Source organism: Anas acuta, chromosome 1 (genome assembly GCF_963932015.1).
Source record: "Anas acuta chromosome 1, bAnaAcu1.1, whole genome shotgun sequence".
Taxonomy (NCBI): Eukaryota; Metazoa; Chordata; class Aves; order Anseriformes; family Anatidae; genus Anas; species Anas acuta.
Genome location: NC_088979.1, coordinates 144396653 through 144423355, shown reverse-complemented (window position 1 = coordinate 144423355; position 26703 = coordinate 144396653). Strand labels below are relative to the sequence as shown.

Here is a 26703-nt window from a genome sequence, read left to right as displayed (position 1 = left end):
CAGCCTCTCCTTGCCCTCACCATCTTTGTGATAATCACTCCAGTTTGTCAATGTCTGTCTTGCTTCTGGGAAACTCCAGACTCAGCACAATACACCTGCTGCAGTCTCACAAGTACTGACTAGAGGGGAAAAGTGCTTTCCATCTACCTTATGTCTATGCTCTTGCGAGTACAGCCCAGTATACGGTTGGCCTCCACTGTCATGAGATCACGCTGTTGATTGACATTCAATTTGTGGTCAGCTAACATCATACGCCCTTTTCTGAAAAGCTATTTTCCAGCTGGTAGCCCCTAGCCTGCCTTTTTTGCATGGGTTTGTTCCTTCCTAGGTGCAGGACTTTGAATCTGCCTTTGTTGGACTTGCTAACCCATTCTTCCAGCTTGTCAGGGTTGGAATTGGGCATGTGTAGGTTGAAAGGTGGGGAAGCTCTCAGTAATTCCTAGACTTGTATTTTCCATCAAGTGCCGTTGAAGAAAATAGTGTTGTCCAGGCTGAACACTATATTTAACTCTCATTGGGCTTCTCCAAGTAGGAGATGCTGAGGGAGCAGGAAAGCAAGCAGTTCTGCTCTTCTGCCAGTAAAATACAAGGAACCATCTGCAGCAAGGGCTGCCGGAAACTTGCCAGTCCCAGAGGGATTGATGCAGAGTGCTGAATGAGGGCATTTCTTTGCCTTTATTTGAAAAATACTTAATTTGCTAAAACTTTTCTTTCTTTACAACTGGAGAATATGTGAATAAATGCCACGGGGATGCCACTGTCAGTTCCAAAGAGATGTATGCAAAAAATGAGGAGGAGTGGATTTAATCTAAAAGCTCTTTCCCTTCGTTGCTCACAGGCAGGTATTGTCAGAGTGAATGAGAAAGTTTGCAGAAATACATTGCTTAAGCAGGGAAAAAGAGGAACGGTCATAAAACCCAGCAGAAAGGCTGCACATGGATTGTTATTTGGCCTTTAAATTCTAAATGGCTGGTTTTAAATAGACCTGGTGCAGATGCTTTCTGCTACAGGTTTATTGATTAAAATAGCTGCTTTACATCAGCTCTGGGTTTGTTTCTCCAGAGGCTTTTGTCTTCATGAATAATGTACCCAGTTCCTGAAATTTTGTTAGAATTTGTCTGCTGGAGGCTGGCTGTGTTTCTCTAGGTTCTTAAGCCTTGGTTGACTAGGCTCTAAATTGTGACAGTCCCTGCCCTGCCTTCCTTGGAAATGAATATTCCCTCTTCCATCCCTCCAGTGCTGAATAAATCTTGTGCTTGCACATTGGAGAGCGCACTGGGAAACAGCTGCAAGTGTTTGGCTGTTTGGGGAAGGTTTGCATGATGCTGAAGGCTGTCTTGGCTATACTGGGGATTAGAGTTTTGCCAGCAATTCATCCCAAACCTGTAAGAGCGGAATGATTCCAGTGTGCTTTGGATCAGACCCTGAGCTCTGAAGCACAGTGCTGCTTTAGGTGGGCACATCTCATGCCGTCAGTACCATAAGTCTTCCAATTTCCTGGAAGCATCTCATGACTGTATGATTAGAAGGCTTTTTACATTGTATTCAGGCTTTTTTGTGCATTCTAAATATTTACTGGGAGAACTTTGTGCATTTCATGTACGAACAGAAAGTACTACTTTGCATAAGGAATGGTGGAGCAGGCGAAGTGCAGCTTCCACTGCAGACTGAGGCTTGCAAGGGCTGATATCTCTTCTGAGCAGAGCTTGCTACTCTGCAGCAGGAAGAGAACTTTCTTTTTGCTGCAGGACCTGTAGCAAAAAGAGGGGTACCAACAACATGGAAAGAAAATGGAGGTGATAACATTCTTTCTGTCCTCCTCTCTTCTCATCCTCTTCCTTAGCATCACAGTAAAATTTGTCTAACTAGTCACTAAAGCAATAACTCTTAATAAAGCCAACACAGGGCAGGGGAGAAGTCAAGTTGCTACCTTTTTGTGAAAATATTAGAAACTGAGCTTCCCTTTCACACTTAAGTGTGTGAAAGTGCATTGCTGGTAAAAGAATGTCACAATTCTGAAAATGTAGCCAGCCATAGACATTCTATCCTCTTTACGCTCTTCTGGGAAGGATGGGGTGGTGGGGTGATGAGCCTAGAAGCTAATTTTGACAGCACCGTTAATTTTCTGCAAGTTACATTTCCAGAAGGTAAGAACACAAGCAAGTAACTGTCAATATGAGAAAATAAGCAATTCTGTTCTGAAATGGCTAAGATTAGGATATTGCAGTGCCTGACGCTTTTCCTGTTTTTTTTTTTTTTTTTTTTTTTTTTTTAATTTCTTTTTTTTATTATTATTATTTTTTTAAGCAAATGGAAGTCTTTTCTTGATTTCATTTGGCAAAGTGTACTTATCCAGGTGGGGGCAAACATCTTGACAGCATATTTGTTCTTCTGAAATATCTCTGACTTTTCTCTACTTTTTTAAGACATGGAAGTTGTGAGAATGATAACTTGACTCTTTATGACTGTAAAACAACTAAAATCATACTCAGAGGGCAGCTGCCAGAGGCTAGCTAGATGTTTTCTTTGTGGACATTAGCAGCTGAGAATCCACCCTTCTCAGGACACCCATTTGGTGACCATTGCTGCCACAGTATATCCCTCACACTTCTTAAAGAACTGAAAGAAAGATGTGTGACCGGAAATATGAGCATCCACCAGATTTTTTGCTGTCAGGCAAGCCCCCTGTGACTGTAGAGTGAGTGGATGTGGTTTAGAGCAGGTCATTAGGCTTTCTTTCTTTCCTTCCTCCCTGTCATAAGCATGGGGTAGCCCAAACAGTGCATAAAGTGCCCAGCACTATCAGCCTGGACTCTAAAAGGACTCAGCAGCCTCTGTTCCTTATGCTATAGTTACAAGCAAGACTTCTCATGGTGTAGTTAGGACAGTGCTTGAATGCTTTGGAAAAATCTCTCCTGCTTAAATGCATGGCCTGAAATTGTAGGAGAGCGTTGAAAGTCTGCTCTACTCTTTGCCAAAATGCTCTTTCTGTGAGTAGTGGAATAAAGGAAGCCTAGTTTATTGTAGTTCATCCTTCAGTATCACACACTGTGGAAGCTCTTGTTGAGGCTTTCCTGTGGCTGAGGTATTCAGAACCTCTCTTTGTGTCTTCACAGCTACCTCAGAAAGTTTGAGCTCATGTTACCGCATTTCCTTGTGAAAGCAATAATTGGGTCTCTGCCCTCCCTGTTAAAAATGTATTAAATCAGCCAACTGGCTCAAATTTTATTAGGTTGAGGCAGAGATATACACATAATCAGAGCACCTTGGTGTGTGCATAGACCTTATTTTCTTAGGATACCAGCCTATGCAAAAGATGCTTGATGAAGCTTTACAAATGAAAACACTGGTAGTAGTGACAGTACTACCTGTTAGATTACTCACTGTTTAACCACTAAGTTCAAGGAATGCAAAAAAGGATCAGAAGTACATGGGATTAGCATTTTGTAAAATACATTCTAATTTTGGGCTCATTAAACGCGCACAAACATTTTTCATGTCTCTCTTCAGCGTTTGTATGGAGATAGTCATGTTATTGTGATGGTATCTCTTCTTTATTTTTTAAGGGGCAAGTAACATCTGGTTTACCATACATAATGATGATCAAATTATGGGATAATTCAACTGTTTAGTTTATTTTACTGTTTCACATAAAGATCTAAAAGGTGATGAAACTGTGCAATTAAGAAATGAAACAAAGGAATAAATTCCTCTGATACTGTGGGATACTGTGTTTGGAAATGGGTCTAGTGTCAGGATAGGTGAACTAAGGACCCTGGCATGACTCCTACATGTAAAAATATCTTTAAGAACCTAAGCATTACACCTTTGATATGTCCCATTCTGCATGGTGTAACCTTTTAGGAAATTCTATGTCTTGAGTTTTGACCCTCATAAGGGCTTCTGCTGAGGGTTGGCTTGCTGATTAAAGCTGTGAGAGTCTGAGTGATACCTACTAATCCTCTGGGTTACCTGCATTGGTACCATATTTCCAGAAACATGGCTGAAGTTGAAGGGCATAGCTGGTTTGGTTGGCAGCAGAGTGGGAAACATAGTTATGATGTGCAGCAGTAGTGCGAGGATTTAATGGGAGTAGGGATTAATTAATTCTGATCCATACAGATACATTGGCTTCTAGCACAGTCAGAATCTTAATTAGGTAATCACATTTTTCCTTTCACAGTGACTGTTGCTCCAGCCATGCTGTAACTCTTTCATCTCTTTCTCTGCAATTTTATATTTTAAAAATAAAAATCTACATACCTCATTAGGAAAGCTTCCTTTTTTTTTTCTTTTTTTTTTTTTTTTTCTTCTTTCCATCCACATGTGTACATATCTGTTTCTGATGTCCTATGATCATTCAACCTTACCTTTCAAACCCCTATTATGGAATAAGATCAAGAATCCTTCCCCAGCTCCTCTGTTCCTCTAAATCCAGGATTTCCAACCCTTTGCTTTCCCTCTATCCCCCACTGACTCAGTTAAATATATATATTTTCTTTCCCCTTTTGTTCCTTGTGTACTTTATTTTCCCTTCTCTGGCTGATTTTCAGATGTCAGCTTTGATCTGTTTGTTGACAACTCTAACATTTTTAATTTTTTTGTAATTTGTTAGTTTTGTATATTGGTGCAGAATTAAATATATCTTGGAAAGGAAGCATGAGTTGTTCCATTCATTGCAGGAACAAACTTCTTGTTACCTGTGTGGGAAGACTTTATATGCAGTTGAAAATCATTGTCAGAGAGGCGCTGAGGCAATGATCCAATCCACTGTGTTGTCAAGCTGAGTCTCAATGACCAAGGCATATCCCAGATTTGGCTGTACAATTAGCCCAATTTTTCTGAGCCAAGCTACTGCAGCAAAGGCAAAAATGAAGGGCCAATAATTTACACCTCTTATATTCTTTTTGTCATGTATGTTGGGCAATACGATGAGGAGTGAGTTCTTTAGTGAAGGGAACTGTGAAACAGATCCCTGAAATTTAGTGGGGACCTTCTGTTTATCAGCCAGAGCACTGAGATATCCCTCATGTTTTATAACGCCTTGCTCTTGGAGTATTGTCAGAGTTTTAAGTCAGTGGTAGGGTATCCTCTAACTCTTGCGTTGGTGCTGTTGAGTTTATTTTTGCAGCACTTACATCTGTCCAGAGAGTGTTTTTTTGTTTTGTTTTGTTTTTTCTTTGTCCATTTCTGTTGCCTTTGTGAAAGCAGCATTGGCTTATTATTATTATTATGAATTCATTAATTATGAGTAGTAAGAGAAATGGCTTCCTTAGTAACTGCTATTTCCTCTGAGGCTATTATTTCTTACACCACCTCTAGCTGTGAGGTTTCCTCCCGGCTTGCACTTAATTATGGTCCCTTTGATAATCTCTGGGGGATCAGGACTTTCTCAACAGTAACATCAGCTATTTTTGACAGTAACAGTAGTAGGTAAGTTCTTTGCCATGTATCCAAAAGAAACTATTTTCTTGAGTGCTTAATAGTGAGATCATGGTCTTATGAACATAATTCAATATGGCCACTCTGGTCTGCAGGACCTGCTGCTAGAGAAGGTCTTTGCATTTTTCTGCACATTTTTTTTGTTAGCTGTCTTCCAGTCCTTCCTTCTAAGTAAGCCCAGGAATAAAACCTTTCAATTCCTCCATATCCAATTCCCCACAGTACAATTTGAAACTTCTTTGTGACCTTTTCATGCCAAAGTTTGATTGGACTTTGTGTTTTTTTTTTTTTTTTTTTTCTTCTTTTTTTTTTATATTTCAGGTCACCCGTCTCTTCAGAAGATCAAGGTAAGATCTGTTTTATGTATACAAATAACATTAAAAATGAGATTAATGACAGTTGTGTTGGGCAAAAATGACTTTATAAAAATGAAAGTTCAATGTTGCTCAAACATTCACACCTAGACATGAAGTATTTGTTCATTTAGTTGGACCTGGCAGAAGCTAAGGCTATGCTGACTTATTTGTAAAATGAATCCTGCTCAAGCAACCTGAACCATTGGAAATGTTTGCAATTTATACACATGACTGCATAGAGAACCTACAGAAAGTTATGTGTGGACTTAAAGAACGATACATGGTTTTAGTGATGATGAACTGATCTCTTATGGCTCACAGGACAACACTTTTGTAACAGAGGAGAGAGGATTAAGCTTTAAAGGCTTGAACCTAGGTTATCTTGGGTTACCTCAAAAATAAAATCAGTAGCAGGGTATGGAATTTAGCACAGCTAGGAGCTTCTACATGTAAAAATATCATTGTTTGAGTAGTGGTTCTTAGAGCTAAGTTGTACATATACCCCTTTAGAGGACACTAAAATATGGTGGCACTGATACTGAAGTCCAGAGGCATGCTGCAAGTCAGGAGGGAATCACACTGGCAGAGTTGCACAAGGAATGGGGAAAAAAAAAGAGGAGACTGAAACTGAGAGGGGAAAGTTCATTATGTAGCTCTGAATCTGTAATATTATTTTGGACTGCAAAAGAAATAATTTTTTTTTATTATTTTTTTTTTTCTGGCATCCAAATTATATGCAGTTACAAAATCAGCAAAATTTCCGGACAATACAATAAGCATTATTGAAGAAAGATCCAGATGTGAAATAGCAAAGACAATTGCATATGAAGATGTAAGGGGAGTCTGAGCATGGAAATGTGTGGAGTGCTACACAAGTGAGCAATAAAAATACTAATTGAGGTTTTGTGGGACTCTAGAGATGCTACAGAGTGTAACTGATGTATGTTTGCTTGGAGTGGGAGGTTACTAGTTAGGTATTGACCTGCATTGTCCTTGGCCTCAACCGAGACCTTTTTAATCCAGTATAGTGGCTGTCAAACATACCATCATTAATAATTTTTTTTTCTATCTCCTTGACATGTTATTTCTTAGTAAAGAAAGCTATAGAAATGGATAAAGAGGTTAGATCAAAGATCCACCTAGTCCATTCCTACTGCCTGATAGCGGTGGATCCCCTGACAAGATGCATGCAGTTTGACTTTGCTGCTCACTCTACTTCCAGTGATTTGCAGCACACTGACTTTGTGAGCGAAAGGTAGCTTTCTTATTTAATAGTTCATCTGTGTTTTATCATGACTATATCTTTTTAATACAAAGTACTAGAGATGTGTGAGATGTTAACAGTATTTACCATTTCCCTAGCCCTCAGAATAAATTTGAAAACATTATGGTTTATTATGCTGTTTCAAGATCAGGACTTAATCTTCTTAGTGGATAAGATTGTTAGTGATAGACTGCTCTTGCTTTTCCATTTCCCTTCTATTTATTCTATTGCTTCATTTTTTATCTATTAATGGAGAAACAGTGTAGAATGTATTTCCCACTATAACTTTAAACCTCAGTATTTTCTACTATCATAATGCATTCCTTCTTTCCAGTATTTTTATACTGTTCTATTCTTTCTCAAAATCTTCCTGTTTTCCATCTACCATCTGCTGCGAAGGGTCTGGCTTTTCAGGCTTGATAAACATCTCAGAGTAGCCTCCTCTTTCTCACTCTTCCCTTTCTGCTTTAAGAAACCTTCTCTGAAGCGCAGGATGAAAGGTCAGTGTCTCCTTGACCAATTACTGATGGCATAGTGCTAGTTATTCAAATTTTTATGTTTCATGACTGTGACATATCTGGCTAGATTTGTCAAACATTTAAATATGTAAGAACATATCTCAAACACAAAAGATTTCCCATGCCCCAATGATTTTTTCAGAAAGAGAGGACCAATACCTTGGATTTCCTCTGCCCTGCTGTGCCACATGCAGACCATGGTAAATGAGCACAATACCAAAAGGAAAACATGACAGATGTGCTGTAGCACAAGCTGATTTGAGCCTAGGTGCTTCATAGCCCACTTTAAGCATAACTGAGAAAGCATTTCAAATTAGTCTTTGATCTGAAATCTATCTAAACACAAAATGAGCTAATCCACAACAGAGCCGAAAATTTCTCTCTGACCTGTCTGCCTTTTAAAGTGTTTATGCACACTTCTACTGGCATATTTTTCTTGGAGTAGGGATCCAGGAATCAGTGTTAGGACTTTTATTTTCATTAATAACCAGTACTCAACTGTCTGCTTATTCAACATGTTAAACATTTATAAGTTGATTTATAAGCCAGTATTGCTTTGGGGTATTTAGCGGGTTAAAATCCAACCATAGAATAATCTACGTCAATGCCATCACGTTTTTCAGCTGTTTTTCCCTATTACAAGGCACCTTTCTAGTGCTGATTTACTGATGTGCTGGCCATAACTGAGAAAAGACACTTTCTCTGTTGTGTTGGATCTTTTACATTAACTTCCCATTTGGTTCCTGGTCTTTGTTTTTTCTTCTTTAATCTTCAGTATTTTTTTTTTCCCCCTTCCATTTCTGTGTTTTTCTTTCCCATCATCCTTGTCTTCCTTTTCAAATGTCTCTTTCTCCTTGTCTACGATCTTCTGGTTGCATTGTGAATAGGTTCTTGCATTGTCCTCATCACTTTGGTTTCTCAATGTTCAGTGTTCAGCACCTGCTTCCCGTTTCTAGTTGTAAGCAGTAGTTTTAGCATCTGTAGTGTAGTAACAGAGTTGCTATCAGAATTAGCATCTTATGTGTCACTTCCATTAATCCCTGAAAGGACAACGCATTGTGCTGTATTGAGGAGAGGGTGAGGATAAAGCACCATCTGTCTGGGACTGGGCATCTATTGAACAATTGTAATAGTGCACAATGCTCCTTGTTGTGAACACGTGTTAAAGGCACCTTTATCAGCTACAAAACAGAACCACTTTAATTGCCACAGAAAGGGAAACAGTGCTAACAGAAAATCCCAAGCCTCAAAAGCAAACAAACAAAATCTCTCAAAGATTTTGAGAAGGTTTCTGTCTTTGTCTTTGGTACAGGTATTTAGGAAATGAGTATTTAAAGAATGAAATTCATCCATTTTATTTGTTTTTAAACAAAACAAAGCACCAAAACACAAAAAGACCAGATAGAAAAGCTAACCCCAAATTCCCTAATTGTCTGACAAAATGGAACTAGCTAAGTAAAATTCAAAGCATAGTACTTTAGAGAGGAGCTTAGAGTGGAAGCCCACAAAACTGAGCTTTTTGCCTTTTCTTCTAGCAGATGAGCTTTATGTTGCATCAGCATAATTTCTAGCAAGCTCTGCTATGTTAAACTTAATATCTTTTTGCTGCATTACATTCCAAATTCATGAGGGAGTAGGGCACAAATGAGAAATTAAGGCAAGAGGCAAATATATTCAAAGGAGATATTTTGGAGACAGTCAGTTATTACATTGTCATAATATGACACAATGGGTGAAGATGAAGAGTGATTTTCTTTTTGAAAAGACAAACGGAGACACCCAAAGATCTCTCAGATTCTGTCAGGGAATGCTTTTATGATAGTCACCCAGTCTGGATATGTTGTCCTTAGGAGGTATTTTTGCAGAGCTGGGGTACATTAGAAGTAAAGTGGGGGTTAAGTGGTGACCTTCAAATTAACATTTTTTGAAGAATTTTCTACCGGAATTGCTTGGCATAGTTTCAAACTGGAAGCTTAGGGTTGGAGATACAAACCCCTAGATGCCCCTCTGGGAGAAGAGAGCTGCTGTATGAATTATAAGGAAGGGAGTGATCAAGTGTTTGTATAGAAGGTGGTGACAATTCCATTCCATACAGCAAAATGCTTTGCTGTCCAATACAAACTTCTCCCTTTGAGGCAGGATGTGCTGTGCTTTATGGTGTGTACTCCAGTACTGTCTGCCCCATTAAGGAGAAGTCAAAACCCGTGAAAAAAGAAGAAGGCTGTAGGAGTCTCAGAAAAGAGCACAAGAGCTGAGAACACTTACTGGCACACGGGGATTTCCTGTTCTCCCTGGAAGCCTTGGGAGGCTGGCCTTCGTGCTGTCAACATTCTTTCCTATTTTTAGAGTTACTGTTAGTCTTGCTAGTCATAGTTTGCAAAAGAACAGTCTCCTCAGGAGTTTTTTGTATTTTTTATTTTTTTAAGTATTCTGCTATCTGAATAAAAGGAAGAGCAGAGAACTCCAGAGGAACCTAAACCTCTCAGTGCTGGTAGAATCATTTAAAAGAAAAAAAAAAAAAAAAAGCACCTCTGTTTTATACACCATGTTCCATCATTCCATCAAAAGAGAGTGATGGTTTTGCACAGCTCCAACTGAGAAGCTATATTCTTCAGAGTGATGTTGCAGCCATTTACCTAGCAACAAATTAAGATGTCTTGGAATGCTTTCACTGCGCAAATCAAAGACAGTGCTGTGGGGGGGCTCCTGACTGCAGGTATTTATTTTGATTAATTAGCCACTTTGGGAAGAAAGCCCTCCTGGACAGTGTTTTGAAAGTCTGTCTGTGGCCAGCTGAGCCAACAGTTGTGTGGGGATCTGCTCTGAATTTGTTCATTCACTTCTCAGCTCAGCAGAGGGTGGGATTGGTGTATAGCCATGGTACCTATGGCAAGAGAAAGTGTTCTGTCAAACCACTCCTCCAGGCATGAGGGAGATCCTTTTAGTCTGAAATCTTTAAAAGGTGCCCACACCCAGCTCCTGTTATATCTAAGCAGGCTGAGGGATCAGTAGGCAGCTGGGAGGGAGAGATCTGGCAGATGTGGGCATCTGAATGACTTGCAGAGGAAAAATGGGAAATGTTTCTTTCCCATTGGCCACTATCTTTCTCCCTTTCCTCTTAGAAGGAAGTAGGAGCAATGAAAGTGTTGTCTGGATCAGGGGCCCTGTTTTCGAGCAGAAGCCCTGAGTAACCTTGCAATGTACTTCACTCCTGGTTTTTGTTTCTGGTGGAGGCAGTGATGCTGTTTGTGGTAACCTACTAATGTAAAAGAGGAAAACAATTCCCTCCACCCACTCAAGACTTCCTCCAGCAAATAAATGCTACAATTGACTTTCAGATTATTTAGTCCTACTATGAAGACCTATTTGCCGAAGATGAGTTACTTAGATATTCCTAGGCAAAGGCACTGCAGACAGCCTTGCAGCGGCAAAAACCTGAAGGGATTGCTCTAGGAGTGCCTAGGATAGGAATGATCCACCAAGTTAGGAAAGGGGGAGGGATAGCATGACTCACAGTATTCCTTTTTTGTTATGCTTTCTTATTTTTAAATATAAAAATAAATCACTGCTTAATCATTTTACCTAGAACTCCCTTCCTGCCAAAGTAATACAACCCTACTGATAAAGTGGCTGCATTAGTCAGCCAAAGTCTCCCTGCCTGGTGTTCTTGCTTGATCAGAGACATTTTCTTCCACCACATCACTCCTGAAAATGACAGTAATTGTTCCTGTCTTGGCTTAAAAATAAAAATGGTGGATGGGAAAAAGGAAAAGAAAAGTCATAATGCCTGCCAGATAGTCCTTAGTTTATCTGCAACTCTTTGTTTGTTTTTTTTTTTTTTTTTTTTTTTTTTTTCTTGACCATTTATAAAGGAAGTCCTTTTTCCTTATGGTTATCCTTTCTCTTTGTAAAACTGATTGAAATGGTCTTGCAGGAAAAGTTCAGCATTAGTGTTTGAATACTTCCACTCCTAACTTTCAATTGCACTCTTAGCTCAGCACCAATGCCACATAAACAATTCAGGGTGGACTCAATTGGCATCAAATTACCTTTAAACTAGTCTGACAGTGCAAATGGGACCTTAAAGCCAGTTTGAGTGTAATTTACATCTGCTTGAAAGCCTCTTTATCCTTCCAGAGTTTTATGAAGGAACTTCTGTGTAAGCGAGAATTTGGCCTTTATTTTCCTTCATGAAGCCTGTGTGTGATTTTTTTTTTTTTTTCTCTCTAAACAGTGTTTTGATACTGCGTGTTGTTTAAATCTAAAATTCTTAAAAGGAAAAGGTTTTTAATGCATATTTATAACCACCTGAGTAATGGATGGTTTTTGCATGATACATTTTTTTTTTTTAATTCCCAAACAGCTGCAGTTAAAACTGTGTCAGTTCTCTCCTTTGTATTTGCACAGGATGTGGTACTTTTGTAGCTAAAGGACAACCCAAAATGTTTAGAAAGACTTTCTAACTCTTTGTGCAATCCTAGAAATAAATGTTATTGAAGTATGACTTATTCAGGCGTCCAGCATGCTTCAAAGGTGTCTCTTAAACCACAGGAGACTGTATGCTTATGCACATGTTTTTCCTGTACAGATGGATTAGCTGGAGATGCTGTGTGAAGGCCTTCATAATATTCCCCTTGCTGAATAGTTGTCAGACTTCTGTCTGGCTGCTGTTCAGCTGATGTGCTTTTGAGCTTTTGGTTGCAGCAGGTTGCTGCATTGTGTTTTCTTGGTCTCTTGGGAAGATTTTGAACTCTTGGGCTCTTCATATGGTTTTCTTTCATGGAAATAGTGCCTCACAGCACTGCTCTTGTGAGCTACCTAGACCAGTGCTGAAACTCTCAGATTCCCTAAGAAGCCTAAGCCTTTCCCAAAGCTGAAATCCTGTGGGGAAATCTTGTTTACCATCAGTTTCTTTTGGGTACTGTATAGTGGCAGCAAACAGATACGTTTTGTAAAGTTTCAAAATCAATCAATCCTTGCTGTAGTCAGCATGAGAAACACTGTGTCCTGTAGGCAAGAAATCACCAAATTGTATATATTTTTCCTGTCTTATTTCCATCATGGTTTTTAAACAGTCTTTAGGCTGAGGTGTACCTTCTTTAGGAAGTCAAGAAACCTTTGCCTCTTCCCATTCCCCATGCCACACTGGTAAGGAATAAACTTTTCAAAAGGGATAGTGAGAGTTTTTTTTTTTTAATTATTTTTATTTTTAGTTATAAATACCTTTAAAAACTGATGTCTCTTTGGGCTTACAGGCAATCAAATTCCCTGCCAAAATATCCCTTGTTTGGTTATAATGGTTATAATGGTTTGGTTATAATTCTCAAGTATTGAAATGTGAGGCTGGTATGTTAACCATCTTTTTGCTCAGCATCAGAATTGTCAGAGTTCAAAAACGACAGAAAAATGTTCTTCTGTCTGGTGCAAGATTTTATTTTTATTTTATTTTTTTCCTGCTGCAATACATGAGCTTTAGTTCAATGTGAAGGTAAAAATCAGCATAAAAAGAAAACAAGATCAAGGTTATCACCTGACAGATATACCCAAGAGTCTTGCTATGAAACACCATTACTCAGCTTTATTTTCAGGCAGATTCCCATGGCAGATTTTACAGTGTGTTCTCATGAAAGTGGGCTTTTTTTTTTTTTTTTTTTTTTTCTTTTCCTACATGCAGCAGTAAGAAAAAAATCATTCTGTTGTGCACCAGTGTAATAATAGTTTCCAAAGTCAGTGGGCATCCCTTACTAGGGCTTGGTGCAGGTTTTTGGCCCAGCTGATGAAAATTTGGTTGTAAGAGTCAGACAGCTATTTAATGCGAAGTCCTGTTTCAGTGAACATAGAAGTTATTTTCTTGTGCAGAAGTTCAAGCAAGTCTTTCTAGTGGACAACTTGACTTGTTGTGGACATTTTTGTTTGCTAGTCTTTTGACTCTCATACCCACGTAGAGCTGTTTGTTTCTGTGTGTTTTTTGTTTGCTTTATTTTTGTTTGTTTGTTTGTCTCAGCATCTAGGAAACCCCTCTACCAACAAGGCCTTTTTCCATTTACTTTTCTTTTTCATTATCTCCAGTAGTTGTTTCCAATACTTTCAGGTGCATAAAATACATGAAGAAACATTTAATTGCTCTTTCCACTTAGCTTAGCTTCAAAGAGAAATGTTTAAGCATCACCAGCTTTGGTAAGCCCTGAGACTTTCTGTAAATCAAAGACCTGAAAGCTTGTATTCATTCAAATAAAGCATTATTAAATTTTAAATTTAATTTCTCTATTTTGTAGATAGTTTGGCAAACATATTTTTTTTTTTCCCCTGTAACTTTAAAAGCAGATTAAATAGTAGGATGAAGTAACTAGCTTGTATGTAGAGATTCAAATGTAGAGATTTTCCTTTCTTTTACCTTTCTTTTCTGTGAATCCCTAAAATCTGTCTATGGGACTGGCAGACCCTTCAGATATGTCATGTGTATGCTCTGCTGTATAATTTAAAAGCTTGGTTTTTATAGTCATCTTGGAAGGCAAGTAGTCCACAGACCACCTTCTGCCAGCCAGGGTTGAAGATTGTGGCTAGAGTAGAAAAAGAGTCAGTTCTGTACAGTTCTAGGAAAGTTATGTTATTGTCAGTTTTTGGTATTAGATTTGATCTTTACTGGATTGTACAAAGCTGTTACAAGCAAATTGTTGTTTTATAGAGAAAACAATGTATTTCTGAATGATAATCTATCTGGACTTCACACTCACTTGAAAGCTTAGCTTTTTGAGTGATTGAAATAGACACTATTATTGATTTCTATGAAATTGGTGTGAAATTAAGAATAAGAGCTTGTTTTCTTACCATTTTTGTATTGCTGATCTTTAATAACTCAGAAGAATCCAGCTGTGTAAAAAGAACACCCTTCTAGTCTGGGTCTGCTTTTAACTTCTCAATGTGTAAAACATTAATTACTTTAAATTTCCGGTTCTCTGAATTTCACATAGTCCTCTACAGTAATGAAGAGCTGGAAATGTTCTGGAAGTTAATGATAGGCCAAGTTAAGTTTAATAACTGTCAAGAAATTTGATGATGTCATCTTCTGCTGCAGTTTCTTTATCATTATCAGCTCAGCAAGGTTTGAGTGAGGCAGTATTTGAGGAGGTGATCCTTAAGAATTCCCTTGAGCAAATCTAGCAGGAAATGGTGTTGCACACTAAGATTCAAATTCAGAAGGATTGACAGAAAAGCCTTAATGTCTAATATATTAATTAGCTGCCTCTAACCAGAAAGAAATACCCAGTACTGCAGTGTGGCTGGTGTATTAATTCCATGTTCTGTATCTTAGGATGAGATGGATAGCTGTAGGCACTGTCCGACTGAAGTTTCTGCAAGGTCCTGATCCCTTCAAATCATCAGCTATCTTACTCTGTCTTTTGAAAGAGCTAAAGATTTTATCAGCCCTGACTTTGTTATGTGTTGGAGTTATAGTAGGTAAATCCCAACAGGATTCCCCATGTACTTAAATGCATGATTCCTTATTTATTGTTATACACTGTTCAGATGCATAGTTAGCCTTGCATTTTTTAACCCATTTTAAGATGTATTGTCATAAATAATACTTTGCTCTCACACAGCGCATTTCATTCGTAGGCCTCCAGTTTGCTTCATTTTATCTATGGACGTGACAACTCATTTGTGCAGTACTTATACTTTAAAGTAGTTTTCAATAATTCTGCTCCCTCCGGTGACTCTCCTTACACCGTCATGGAAGGATTCCCTGGAGATGGTGAAAGCATCAAAGAAGCCACAGAATTTTATCAACATTCACTGGGGTTTAGTTTGCATGACATCTACAGTTGCAACTATGATCAGGGAAGGGTCAAATCAAGTGTGCAATATGACTGTTAAAATCTGGAGAGTGTTTATGGCTATCAGTCTCACTAACGATTATTTATGTAACTTGCTAAATATCCTGAGCATTGCCTGGTACCAGGAGTATCATCCTCATTTTAAAGAGTACTTAAAAGGAGGATGCTCCATTTTGTCCATTTTTGGCTGTTATAGCAGGCGATTGGGCATGTCTCCTGGCAAAATGCACTCCTGAAGAATCTCCTTGCTGTCTTACTTCGGCTCTTAATTTAGCTACTCCAGCTGGGAGGTCATTTCCTGTAAAACTTATATTGTCTGTGGAGGGTGATGCACAACAGGAACTATAGCAGGGGTTCCCAGTTACTTTATCTGGAAGATTACTTCTCTTCTGGCCATCCAGGCAGCTCTGTGAGACAAGCCTCCTCTAGGTATCTCACAGCATCTGAAGTTACTGAGTGCAAATACTTGACTTCTTTGTTATCTTCCCAGTGTTTAATGACTGGTTTTGCAGTGCTAAGTTGTAATGCTGCCAACACATATGCAGAACCAGGGAGCAACTGTGGCTCAGTAGGTTAATTATATGAATAGGAAACAAAAATGTTTATTACAACTCTGTGACCTTAAAATTTATTCTTAGAATAGGAAATAAAAATAGCTGTTTACAATAGAAAAACTGGGTGCTAACATGGAGATAGCATGAATAAGGCATACCACAGGAAATGTATTATTATGTGGATGTGCTGGGAGGTAATTTTTATTTCTTAAGCTGCACTAGCTTGCAGAATTACCAGAATTCAATTAGCAGCCTTTTTAACCTGGCTTTTTTTTTTTTTTTTTTTTTTCCCTGTTAGTGCATTATTCACTTTGAATGGTTTAATATTTAATTTACAATTCAAATGTATGTTTTGTTATGTTTTTATTTTTAATGCAGCACCTTTTGTAAGTTGACCTAGGGAGGTAGCTAGAACCATGTGTCAAAATTCACCCCAAGTTGCTGCTCCCTAGCAGCCGTTATACACATAAACTGAATTTCTGTCTGTCCATATCTTTGCAGGTAAGGTCTCTGTCAAGATCCATCTCCCCAGTCAGTGATTTACATTTGCTGGCTGTTTCAGCAGAGCAGTTGGTGACGCTGCAGAGAAGGGATAGAGACTGTCTGTAGGGGTGTACTGGTACAGAGGGTTGAACTTTGCTGAGAAGGCAGCCCAGGGTGTCTAGCACTGCGACAGGCTGAGTGATTCCTAGTTATATGGACAGAGCACTTGAGTCTCCAGTCTTGTCAAGCTGTCACATTTCATCAGCAATAAATCTGCTTGCTAAATAAATGAAAAAGGTAATAAAACATTTCTATTAGTCATGACAAATGCTTGTCTCAGGAAAAGCTGAGGAAAAAAAAAAAAGACTTGATTTAAATATTTATTAAATCAAGTAACTTTTGAGGCTTCTTTCAGACCTGAAGGTATGTTATGATATAAAACAATTCAATAATTCATGTTATATATTACACGAGTGGTGCAGTGTTGCTCAGAAGAAATAAAACCATTCTTACTTTAATGTTTCTAATTTTAAGGTAGTTTGGCATTGCATGTTAACCATGTTTTTGTTCAATTTCTCATTCAACTCTCTTTTCAATACCATCTGCTTGCTTGTTTTAACCACTTTTACAATCAGGTGATTTTTGCTATCTTCACCCTCCTCCTGAATATGCCCAGCAGTCCCATCTGAATTTATTGGGTTAGTGTGCTAAGCAATATTCATAAGCATATGCAAATGTGAGCCCTGTTCTGAAAAACCTTTCCCCATTTCTAGTTCAATACCTTCCAAGTCTTCCAGAGTTGTGGCTTATTTTACAGTAGTCTAATCTACTTGTTATGCCTGTTGGTTTTGTTGATCTGTAATGTATTCATTTATGCAATAGGTTCTACTCTAACAAAGCACTTAAAATTAAGATTGAAGGTAGGCTTGGTGACAAGACTGTGATTAGCTCAAAGCTAAGTACCTGCCTGAATGCTTTGCTGGATTGGATGCTTAGAAAATATAGGAAAAGATTGGTTTAATTTTGTTGAATGTGTTTTAGAGCTGTTTTACCCTAATATCACCAGACCAACCTCTGGTTATGAGTACTCAATGAAGAAGATGCCATAGGTTGCTAGGCTTTTCTTTTGACTTCACAATTTTCTAGATCTCGTTGCTGTCTTTTCTGAGCTATAACCTTAGCTAGCAGCTCTGTTTTGCATGAGAAAGTGCATCTTTGTCTCTTAACAAGTAATTTCAGGGCAACTGTGTATTAAAATACTGGATGTAGATGGCAATGAAAAGCTGATGTCACCAATTCATTTGACTTCTGCATGTGTGAGGAGAGCAGAATAATTATACAAACCCAGACTGCAGCAGCCCACCCAGTAACTGTATCTCTGAGATCCAACCTGTGATTAAGGAGGAAAAAGATGAAATGAATGGCACAAGGGCCACATTCTGCTCTTGTATTAATTTGTGCTGAGCCAGTATTAGAAATGCTGGGAAGAAAAAAAAAAAAAAAAAGGCTGTCCCCCACTGAAAATGAAATCTGAGGAAAAGATGTGTCTGTATTTTTCCAGTTCATTATCTTACCTGCTGGTGTTTGTTTTTTCCATTCCTCAAAGCAGTGTGTCCTAGCCCCCAACAGATGCCAGGGGATTTACAGGACTTAGTTTAACTTATGCTCACTGTAAAACAGCTCCAAATCCAATGTTACAAGAATTACCCGTGATTGCAGCTCCTGCTTTCCTGAATTAGCTAGACTGTTTTTTCTTTTTCTTTTTCTTTTCCCATTGCTGTGAGACCAGGGCATTAGGCATTGCTGAGACCACTGAAAGCCACATACAACTCCAGGTGTTTTCAGAGAAAGGGACATTTGTTGAGTCGTCTTTGCGAACCCTTCTTCTTCTGCAGTGTTTAGCTTGGATGCGTTGTCACTTCTGGAGCTATAACAAGCTCCTCACAAAATTCACACTGTGCAGTTCCTGTGTGTTATTTCTCAGGGGCAAATCTATACTACGGATTTCTTTCCCCCTTGTTCCTCTCTACTTGAGTTTTTGGCACCTTTATCAAGGATAGTACTTGAGCAAATGCTTCACCTGATTGCACTGCCTAGTCTTGAGGGTAGAAATGGGGTTAGGCACACTTGAAAAGATATGAGCTGAGGCAAATGTTTAAAGCTTTCTTTGAATCTTCTTCTTCGCATCAGCAAACTAAATAACTGCTTTCCCAGGAAGACTACTCATAATTGTTTTTACTATAAATATTATGATAGCGAGAAGGAGAAAAGAAGGTGGTTGCTTGCTTGCTACCAGTAGTGTTACTGAATGCAGCCTATACCCAGGGCAATACAGAGTTCAGGCTCTTGCCCAACTTGTTCTTTCTCCTGGACTTGTCCCAACAGGTGTTGGCAGTGAGTAGAGCCCTTGTTTACTTTTCCTCTCTTTGTCTCTCTTTCCTTCTGCGTCCCTTTACATTACAAAGGGTGAGGACTGACTCTTGCTCTGTGTTTGACCCTGCCTACCCAACTGGCAGGACGTGCTGTCCAGCTGACATATCAAGGTGTTCGTGTAATACAAATAAATATTAAGAAATCTCTATTTTGCCCCTCAGTTATCTGTGACTTGGGACTCTCTGTGTCTTTGACAATGACTGACCACTTCACCATCACTATGAATGGTCTGAGGGTTCTTTGTGTTGGACATAGATGTCCTCAATTAAGGCTCAGGTGCCAGGGTCTCAGCCCCAACCTGTGAACATTGTTGAAAATTTCCTAAAGTGCTTCAAGGCAATAATTCAGACAGAAGCATTAAATTCCAGGGCAGCATTGGAAACACTGCCTTGATGTCCATATAGCATTCACTCAACATGGGCAATCTTTCTTCTGCCTTCCTTCCTCACGTGTCAGTCCAGGGTCCTCATCAATTTTGGTAGTATATGAGTGCACAAGTGGGTTGAGGTATTTGTCTTAATCCAGACATACTGTGAGGTATGTTCTCAGCTGAGAGGCCATATGCAGAATACTTTCTGACTAACATTAGTTTTCTGTTTGTCTTTTACAGCACTTTTACAGGCAGTCATAGCTGGTGATCTGCTGAAGGTAAGCACAGAGCACTGAGTGTCCACGTTTTCACAGCTATTTGCAGGTCTGATATACTGTAAATTATATCACACCTCTGCTCAGAACATAAATAGACTGCTGTAGGGACTGCTGGCAAATGCTATTTTACAACCTTTCCAGGAAACCTTGAATATTAGGGGAACACATCAGTCAGGTGAGGTGTGAAATTTGAGTGAATAGGATCTGGTGTTAGGCAGCACCTTTCAGCCCAGGATCCGTAGCGCACTGTATGGAGCAATGTGTCAGTTACTAACAGGGAAATTACTATACTAGCAGAGGCAGCACTGAACCGGGTAGTTCTGGTGCAGCCTTACACGGTAAATGAGATTTTATTGTAGTGATATTGGTGGCCAAGCCACTAGAGTTGTTAGAGACATCTTAACTTCTTCCTACATAGTGACAGGATCAGGTAGAGTGAAACTCAGTTTAGTGTCTTATGGTCTGATGGACATCTCAAAACACATAATGTCTTGGTATTGTCAGATTTTGGTACCCTGCTTTGGGAGGAAAAGGCACCCATGTTAAAAAGTTTTGTTCCCAAAGTCTGACATTTATTCAGGCTGTGTTTTTCAGTAGCCAAGTCAGGGTTTGCAAACTTGCTCCAGAATTTGGATGAAGGCTGTGATTAATGACTGCAATATTATCTGGGAAAAGCCAGCTTGGAGCCATTTGTAAAAATGACAGTACTGTTAGGCCAACTCTTTGCCTGCAGGTGCACCTTCCATACCTCCTCCTTGGCTGTGGTGGCTGTAGAACCTAGGGAGCATTCCTCAAACAAGCAATCATAAACATATTGTCCAGTTTCTGCTTCTTGAAAGCTTTTTGCCCGTGTTTGCTTTGACAGGGAAATTTCTTGCCTTCATTCACATGTTTTACATCATAAATAACGCTCCACTGTGACAAGCTGCTCCTTCTTTTCTGCATTAATCTGTACTGGAAGCCCCCACAGAGTCTGCAGCAACTCTGAGAGCTAACCAGTGGGTGTTCCCTGTCCCTTCTTACCCTGGATAGTGTTTCCCACTCAGAGCGCCCTGGACAAGGTAGAGTGTGTGAGAAGCGAGATCTGGGGCAGCTCAACTCCAGCTCCCTGTGGATTTCTGAGTTTTCTGGTTTATTCAGAAAGTGTTTGCCTTCGGTATGCCTCCCTTACTGAGGAAAAAAAAAACGGAATTTTCAGCAGATGAAACAACATTTTCTATCAAATATGTATATTTTTAAATATCCCAACAACTTCACTGGACATGGGTTTGCAAGCATTGCTAGCAAGCAGTAACTCACTGCTTGTAAAGAAGCAATGCCTCATTATACAGGAAATATGACCTGGTCTTATTAACCCATACAGTTGTCAATACTTCCAGTTTCAGATGTTATTCATTGAGGTCTAAAAACAGACTTGAAAGTAATATTATACTTCATCACATTGCATTTCATTGTTGTACTGATTTCCTACAAAAATGATAAATGATTTACCTTCATATTTGTTTTTCTGCTTCTCCTTCCTTATCCTTTTCCCGTGTGTGTGTGCATTTTTTTTGTTTGTTTGTTTATTTGTTTTTTCCAGTTCATAGAATGCTGTAAAAAAGGAGCCAATTTGTTAATCCAAGGACCCGACCATGGCTCCTTGCTGCACCACGCTGCCAAGACTGGGCATGGAGAGATTGTGAAATATATCCTGGAGCACGGTGAGTCACAGTGGGCAAACCCACAGAGAGCTGTACTTCAGCCAAGTGTCAGTAGGTAAAATTGCACAGCACAGCATGGTTGGGAGTGCCCTCACTCCTTGTGGTCACCCTCAGCCAAATGCCCATCTGCAGCATGTGTGAGCAAGAGGCTCGGAGCATGTTAGAAATGGCAGTGATGACTCCAGATAAAGGGAAACTAAAATAATTATTCTTTTTGAGGAGAATAGGTATTTGCACAGTTGCATCAGTTGTAAGGCTGTGAAGACCCAGTGTGATGCTCTAGCTTGATCTCTGGCATGGAACTCCTCTGAACTAATTTGTTTTTCAATTAGAGCATCTGTTGTAGAAAGCATCTAATCTCTATTAAAACATTTACGGCGATGGAGAGCCCCTGCTATCATTGATATTATTTCAGTGTTTAATAATACTCTGCTTAGGAAACCGTGCATTTGACTAAATTTGCCTTGTTTATTCTCCAACCTTCCAATATTATGTCTCAGTTAAATTCAAGATTCGTAACAAAAATTGTGATCTGTATTTTATGTATATATATTTGTAGTCTATGATCTTGCCATGTTCCTTTTTTTTCCTTTGGACTCTTTTTATCTTTGTCAGTAACAGGGCTGCAGGCATGCTTACATGGGCTATACAACAATTTGTGTGTGCCCATATGTTTGAGGCAGTAGAGTCTCTGCCTGTTGGAACTTCAGTAATCTTGTTCCATGGTTGCTAGAGAATGATACAGACAATAACAGTCACTGCTCTGAATGCAGAGCTACAGTCCAGTGATCATCTTCTTGTTCTGCAGGATATGATTTTGAGTCCTTTAAACATTCTTGTAAGTATTCTCTGACCCCCTCTCCAAAATATCAATGGCTATTTTGACTTTTGGGTGTCAGAATCAGATATATTATTTCATTAGAAGTCTTAGCACTAAACACAGAGACTCCCTCTGACAAATGGAATGTGTTAGCTAATGCTTGAAAGTTACTGCAGAAACTGTACAGAGAGGAGAAAAAAACACTCCTCATAGTAAAGGAAGAGGCAATAATCCATCTGTTAATGTTTGTGTTAATTGGGGTGGTATTTAGCTTCAGTATGACTTCTAACATTTAGGTGTTTACATACAGGTGTTATGTAGTCTATAGGTGTAAGTTCCCATACTGTCAAGAGAGATTAAGTTTGTTTGTCCATGTATGATAGAGGTACTAGAGAAGACATGTCTTCTTTCAGTGTCAGATGGAAGTGAGGTGAGCTTCTTTAACAGAGCAATCTTCTAGTGTGAGTAGCTAAAGGGAGATCCTAGGCACAGTAGACGTTGGAGCCCAGCAAGTGATCCATGTTACAGCTACCTGTGTGCTTCATTCATTTAGCTAAACATAACTGTCTAATGTAATTTGCCCCTGAACATCCATGACATCTGCATGGGTGTACAAGGTAACATAAAGGCCTGTCGGAGGCTCATATCCTTCTGGACTGGTAGCTGGAGGCCAGGAAAACATCCCTGTCATTGCAAATGCAAACCGAGGCTTGCCCTTCAAGAGATCAAATGGCACAAAACAACAACAACAACAACAAAGTGTATGCAACTGAACTATGCCCCAGATATTTGGCTGAGGGGGATGTGAATTGCCCTTTTTAATGTGTAAATACCTCCATAAGAGTAGATATGTGTAGTTGGTCTTACATTCAAATCCTAGCTGTTTTTCTCACAAGTTGTAACAAGTTTTAGTATTACTAACTAGTATTACTAACTCTATCTCTTAACTTCTCTGGATTATCTCATTAGTCACAGTTCATATATGTGCCTCTAAATTCAGTAAATAGGTGTAATTACACATACATTGATTTACTGTACATACATAGGTTTCTTCTCTCAGTGCACATGACTTGTGCCACTTCACTGTCATGGATGCCTCTCTAGGATTTTTTTTAGGTTCATATGCCTTAGTGTACAAACTGACACAGTTACCATTCCTTTGATGAAGGTTTAGAATGAGGTAATTTAGGCGGGTAAGGATGTGAGTAGGATATCCATGGGAATTTTTGAAGTGAATAGAGAAATGTGAGGGATTACGGGCTGCTAGACAAAGACAAACCAGAAGGTTGAGCAAATGTCAGCTCAGTTCCTCTCTCCCCCCTCTATCCCCAGGGATGGCAGGAAGCTTTTGCAGCTTTCCAGACATATGTCTTCTGGGCTTCTCCAAATGCATTGTTTGTTTAACATTCTCTAGGGATCAGAGAGTGCATGGGACAATACTGTAATAGAAAGAGGCCTTCTCTCTTCTACTAAGCAATTAATGAAACTCATTTCTACCCTGGGTACTTCTCAGTCACAAACGAGCTCTCTTGCTGAATCATCATCATCATAATGTCCTTGTTTTTCTGTTGCGTTCTCTGGCACCTGGCATCTTCTCAACATTAATTAGTGTATTAGTGCTACTAATATCTGAGTCTTTCCCTGTATCTAGCTTCTCATTTCTGCTGATACCCACCCCTGATAAAAATGGATCTTACGCTTGTTCTGGCAATTACCTCCGCCCACTTTTACTTCCCCCATAGTTTGTCTGCTTTCCATACATGGCTGGAGATTATTAACATTGGGAGTTCCACAGCAAAATACCCTCCAGCACACAGCACAGAAAACCTATTATTAATCACAGGGAAAGTCTTCTGAATATATTTTAAAGTAACAAAACCAGCAAGACAAAACCCACCGTACCAAGAGTTTTAACTACCTAGTGTGAAGCTACTGGTGTGAATCAAATGTGGTAAAGAGGTGGGAAATTCTCTCCCCCCCGCTTTCCCAACAAACACACCACATCCATAAGACTGGCATTATGAAAGAGGAAAAATGGTGTTGTGATGCTGAGGCTGTCCTTTTCAGTGATGGCTTTACACCTTCTGCAAACATGCAGGGGAATTAATACAAGAGGTTATTCTGTGATCTCAATCAGAATGATTTCAGGTGTTAAGGGGAAGAAAATAACCCTTCTCAAGCTAGAAAAAAGCAGAGATGAGTCACACAAACAGACTGCTGTGCAGTGTTGCCAGATACTTATCAGAGGACTAGCACAAGCCTGGAATAGAAGCTGAAGCACCGATGTAGTAGGTGGTGGAACGACAGCTGCTTACTGCTGCAGGAATGGTCATGCTGGTTGCTGTTCCTGCAAAACAGTTTCTCTTTATCCTTTGTGTACAAAGGGCAGAAACACAGACCTAAACGTTGTTCAAGAGGGCCTTCATAAATCAGGGGTCCTTTGCTTGTATTGGGAAGGTCACCTTTTAAGATCTGTCTGTAGCTAGGCTAAGAAACACTTTGCAAGTAACTGAGGGCCAAACTCAGTAGGTATCAGAACCACATCTGCTTATGGCTGCAGTCAGCAACTGTCTCACAACCCAGTGCCTGCACATTATAAAAGAGTTAACTGTTTACTTGCTTAACAGAATCAGAAGTAGGGAAGGCTTAAGAAGATCTAAATCAACATCTGTATTTGGAATCAAACTTGACTTGGAATCTTCATCTGCCAGTTCTGAACTATTTATAATCTATAACCGTTATTCAAGACAAACAATCCAAGGTTGATCTTCTCCTTCTTTTATCTTCTTCTCTAGAGGCTCAAAAGACAAGCAAGAATTCTCTATTAGTTTTAAACAGAATAGAGGAAAGTTAATTACAGTTGCTTAGGATTTTGTGTTGGAAACTTCTAGTGGGATAGTCAGTCAGTAGAGCATTTCTGTAACCTCAGGTCTCAATGTCCTTGCTCCACTGGACAGCATCCTCCAGTAAGCAAGAAGAGTCTTTAGTTACTTTTTTGTTATGATTGGAAAGCAAATTCTTCTGTGACAGAGATGTATGTCAGGGACAAAATTTGGATAGCCATCAGAAAGTAACACTGTAGGAGAGTGAGTATGCCTGACATTCACTACTATCTCTACATTTGCAGACTGTTTTATGGTGGGACGACATTTGTGAGGGCCCTCAGCAGAAAACAGCTCAATTTTCCTAGAAGGCACAAGGTATAAAATAGCCTATTTTATTTTCTAAATTTACCAAATTTCAGGTTAACATGGGTGAGAGACTGTTCAAATGGAAGGTGTGATCCCGTAATCAGACTACACTCCATGTTACAGTGGAAATTCAAAGCCAAAAGACACTAGTAGTACAAAACAGACACTATTAATCTTCACATCAGGTAAAAATGAGGAGTGCAGAATTGGGGGAAAACCTGAAATAGTTCTGCCTTTTCGTATTACTGCTATTTTAAAAATATTCTCTCTTTAACTGTAAGGAACCAAATACATTTTTGTCCCACAGTTAAAAACCTTAATCAAATTATTGACCGAAGAGGTTTTTGATAGATAAACACCCAGAAATGCTGCTAATGGAAGACATTGCTGTTTAAGGTAAATTCACTCCTTCCTCAGTTCTACAAAGGAGGGACTGACGAGACAAGAGACTGGCAGGGGTTAATAGTTGTGGGTCTCCTGGGGGTAGCTGTAACCACCTCCATTGGAGAGGGCAGGGTGTGCTGCAGGCCTGGAGGCCTTTTGTACTGCATGGTGCTGTATGTTTTGGAAATGCCTCAGAAATATGGTCATTTTGCCTCTCTTTTATGTTGTAGTGAGCTCAGCTAAAGGGCAGCTGCTTCTCCTTCCCTTCCCTCCTCCCATCCCCAGCTTAGGCTGCTCTGCCTCCTGAGAAATTGGAGAGGGGCTTTAATGGAGTGAAAGAGGATAGAAGGAGAGAAGGAAAAAAGTTAATAATTCTACACAGACAGTCTATCAGAGATGTTAAGGGAAGAAAGTGATCTCAGCTGGGCTTCCCCTCAGTGCGTCATGCTTTTCAGCTCCTTTCATGCGAACTTCTCCCCCTGTGTCCCCATCCTGCCATTCTTTAGTCCCCATGTCTCTCTCTTTCTCTCTCTCTCTCTCTTTTTTTTTTTTTTTTCTTTTTTTCTCCCTCCACCTCTCCACACATTTCTATCTTTTGTTTTTATTTCCCCCCCTGCTGCTTTCCTTGATAGAAATCTCACTCATGCATTTCCCTTCCGGATTTCTATGGGGTTATTTTGTCCTCTCTCTCTCTGCGCCTTGGTCCCCTTTTCTTTCTTTGCCTCTTGTCCTAGAGTAAAACAGCCGCCTCCCTGCTGGGCCAGGATGACAGTGCTGTTAGCTTTCCCAGTGCCAGCCCTTCCCACATCTGTGCAGCTTTTGTCCCAGGGCAGAGGGGGATTTGGAATGGTCGGTTGGCAGCGCCAGGGAGACTGATGTAAAAATGAGGTCCAAAAGAGAGGGGAAAGGGAATTAGGAGGAGGGCGTGAGATGGTTTAAGAGAAGCACAAGCAAAAATAAAATAAAGAAGTGCGGGGCACAGATCAGACTGTGTGTGAGTTGGAACCATCTAATTTCAGAGATAGAGCAGAGGGAATGAAATGAACAAATTCTGGATGTTGCTGCAAATTAA

The 26703-nt window shown here is 39.5% G+C and overlaps 1 protein-coding gene across 14 annotated transcripts in view; it reads left to right on the top strand.

Moving 5' to 3' along the window:
• DGKI (diacylglycerol kinase iota) overlaps positions 1 to 26703 on the top strand; it is a 216247-nt gene that overhangs the window by 177298 nt on the left and 12246 nt on the right. For 10 of the 14 annotated variants that reach the window (XR_011090225.1, XM_068662793.1, XM_068662783.1 and 7 more), the window contains 3 exons: positions 5764 to 5789; positions 19496 to 19533; positions 21116 to 21236. Coding sequence is in view for 11 of the 14 variants with exons in the window: in XM_068662793.1 (XP_068518894.1) it covers positions 5764 to 5789; positions 19496 to 19533; positions 21116 to 21236 (185 nt within the window). In the remaining 3 variants the exon portion in view is untranslated. Of the gene's footprint in view, positions 1 to 5763; positions 5790 to 19495; positions 19534 to 21115; positions 21241 to 26703 lie in introns of those variants that run through there. The other 4 variants (XR_011090228.1, XM_068662860.1, XR_011090229.1 and 1 more) reach the window with 4 other exon arrangements.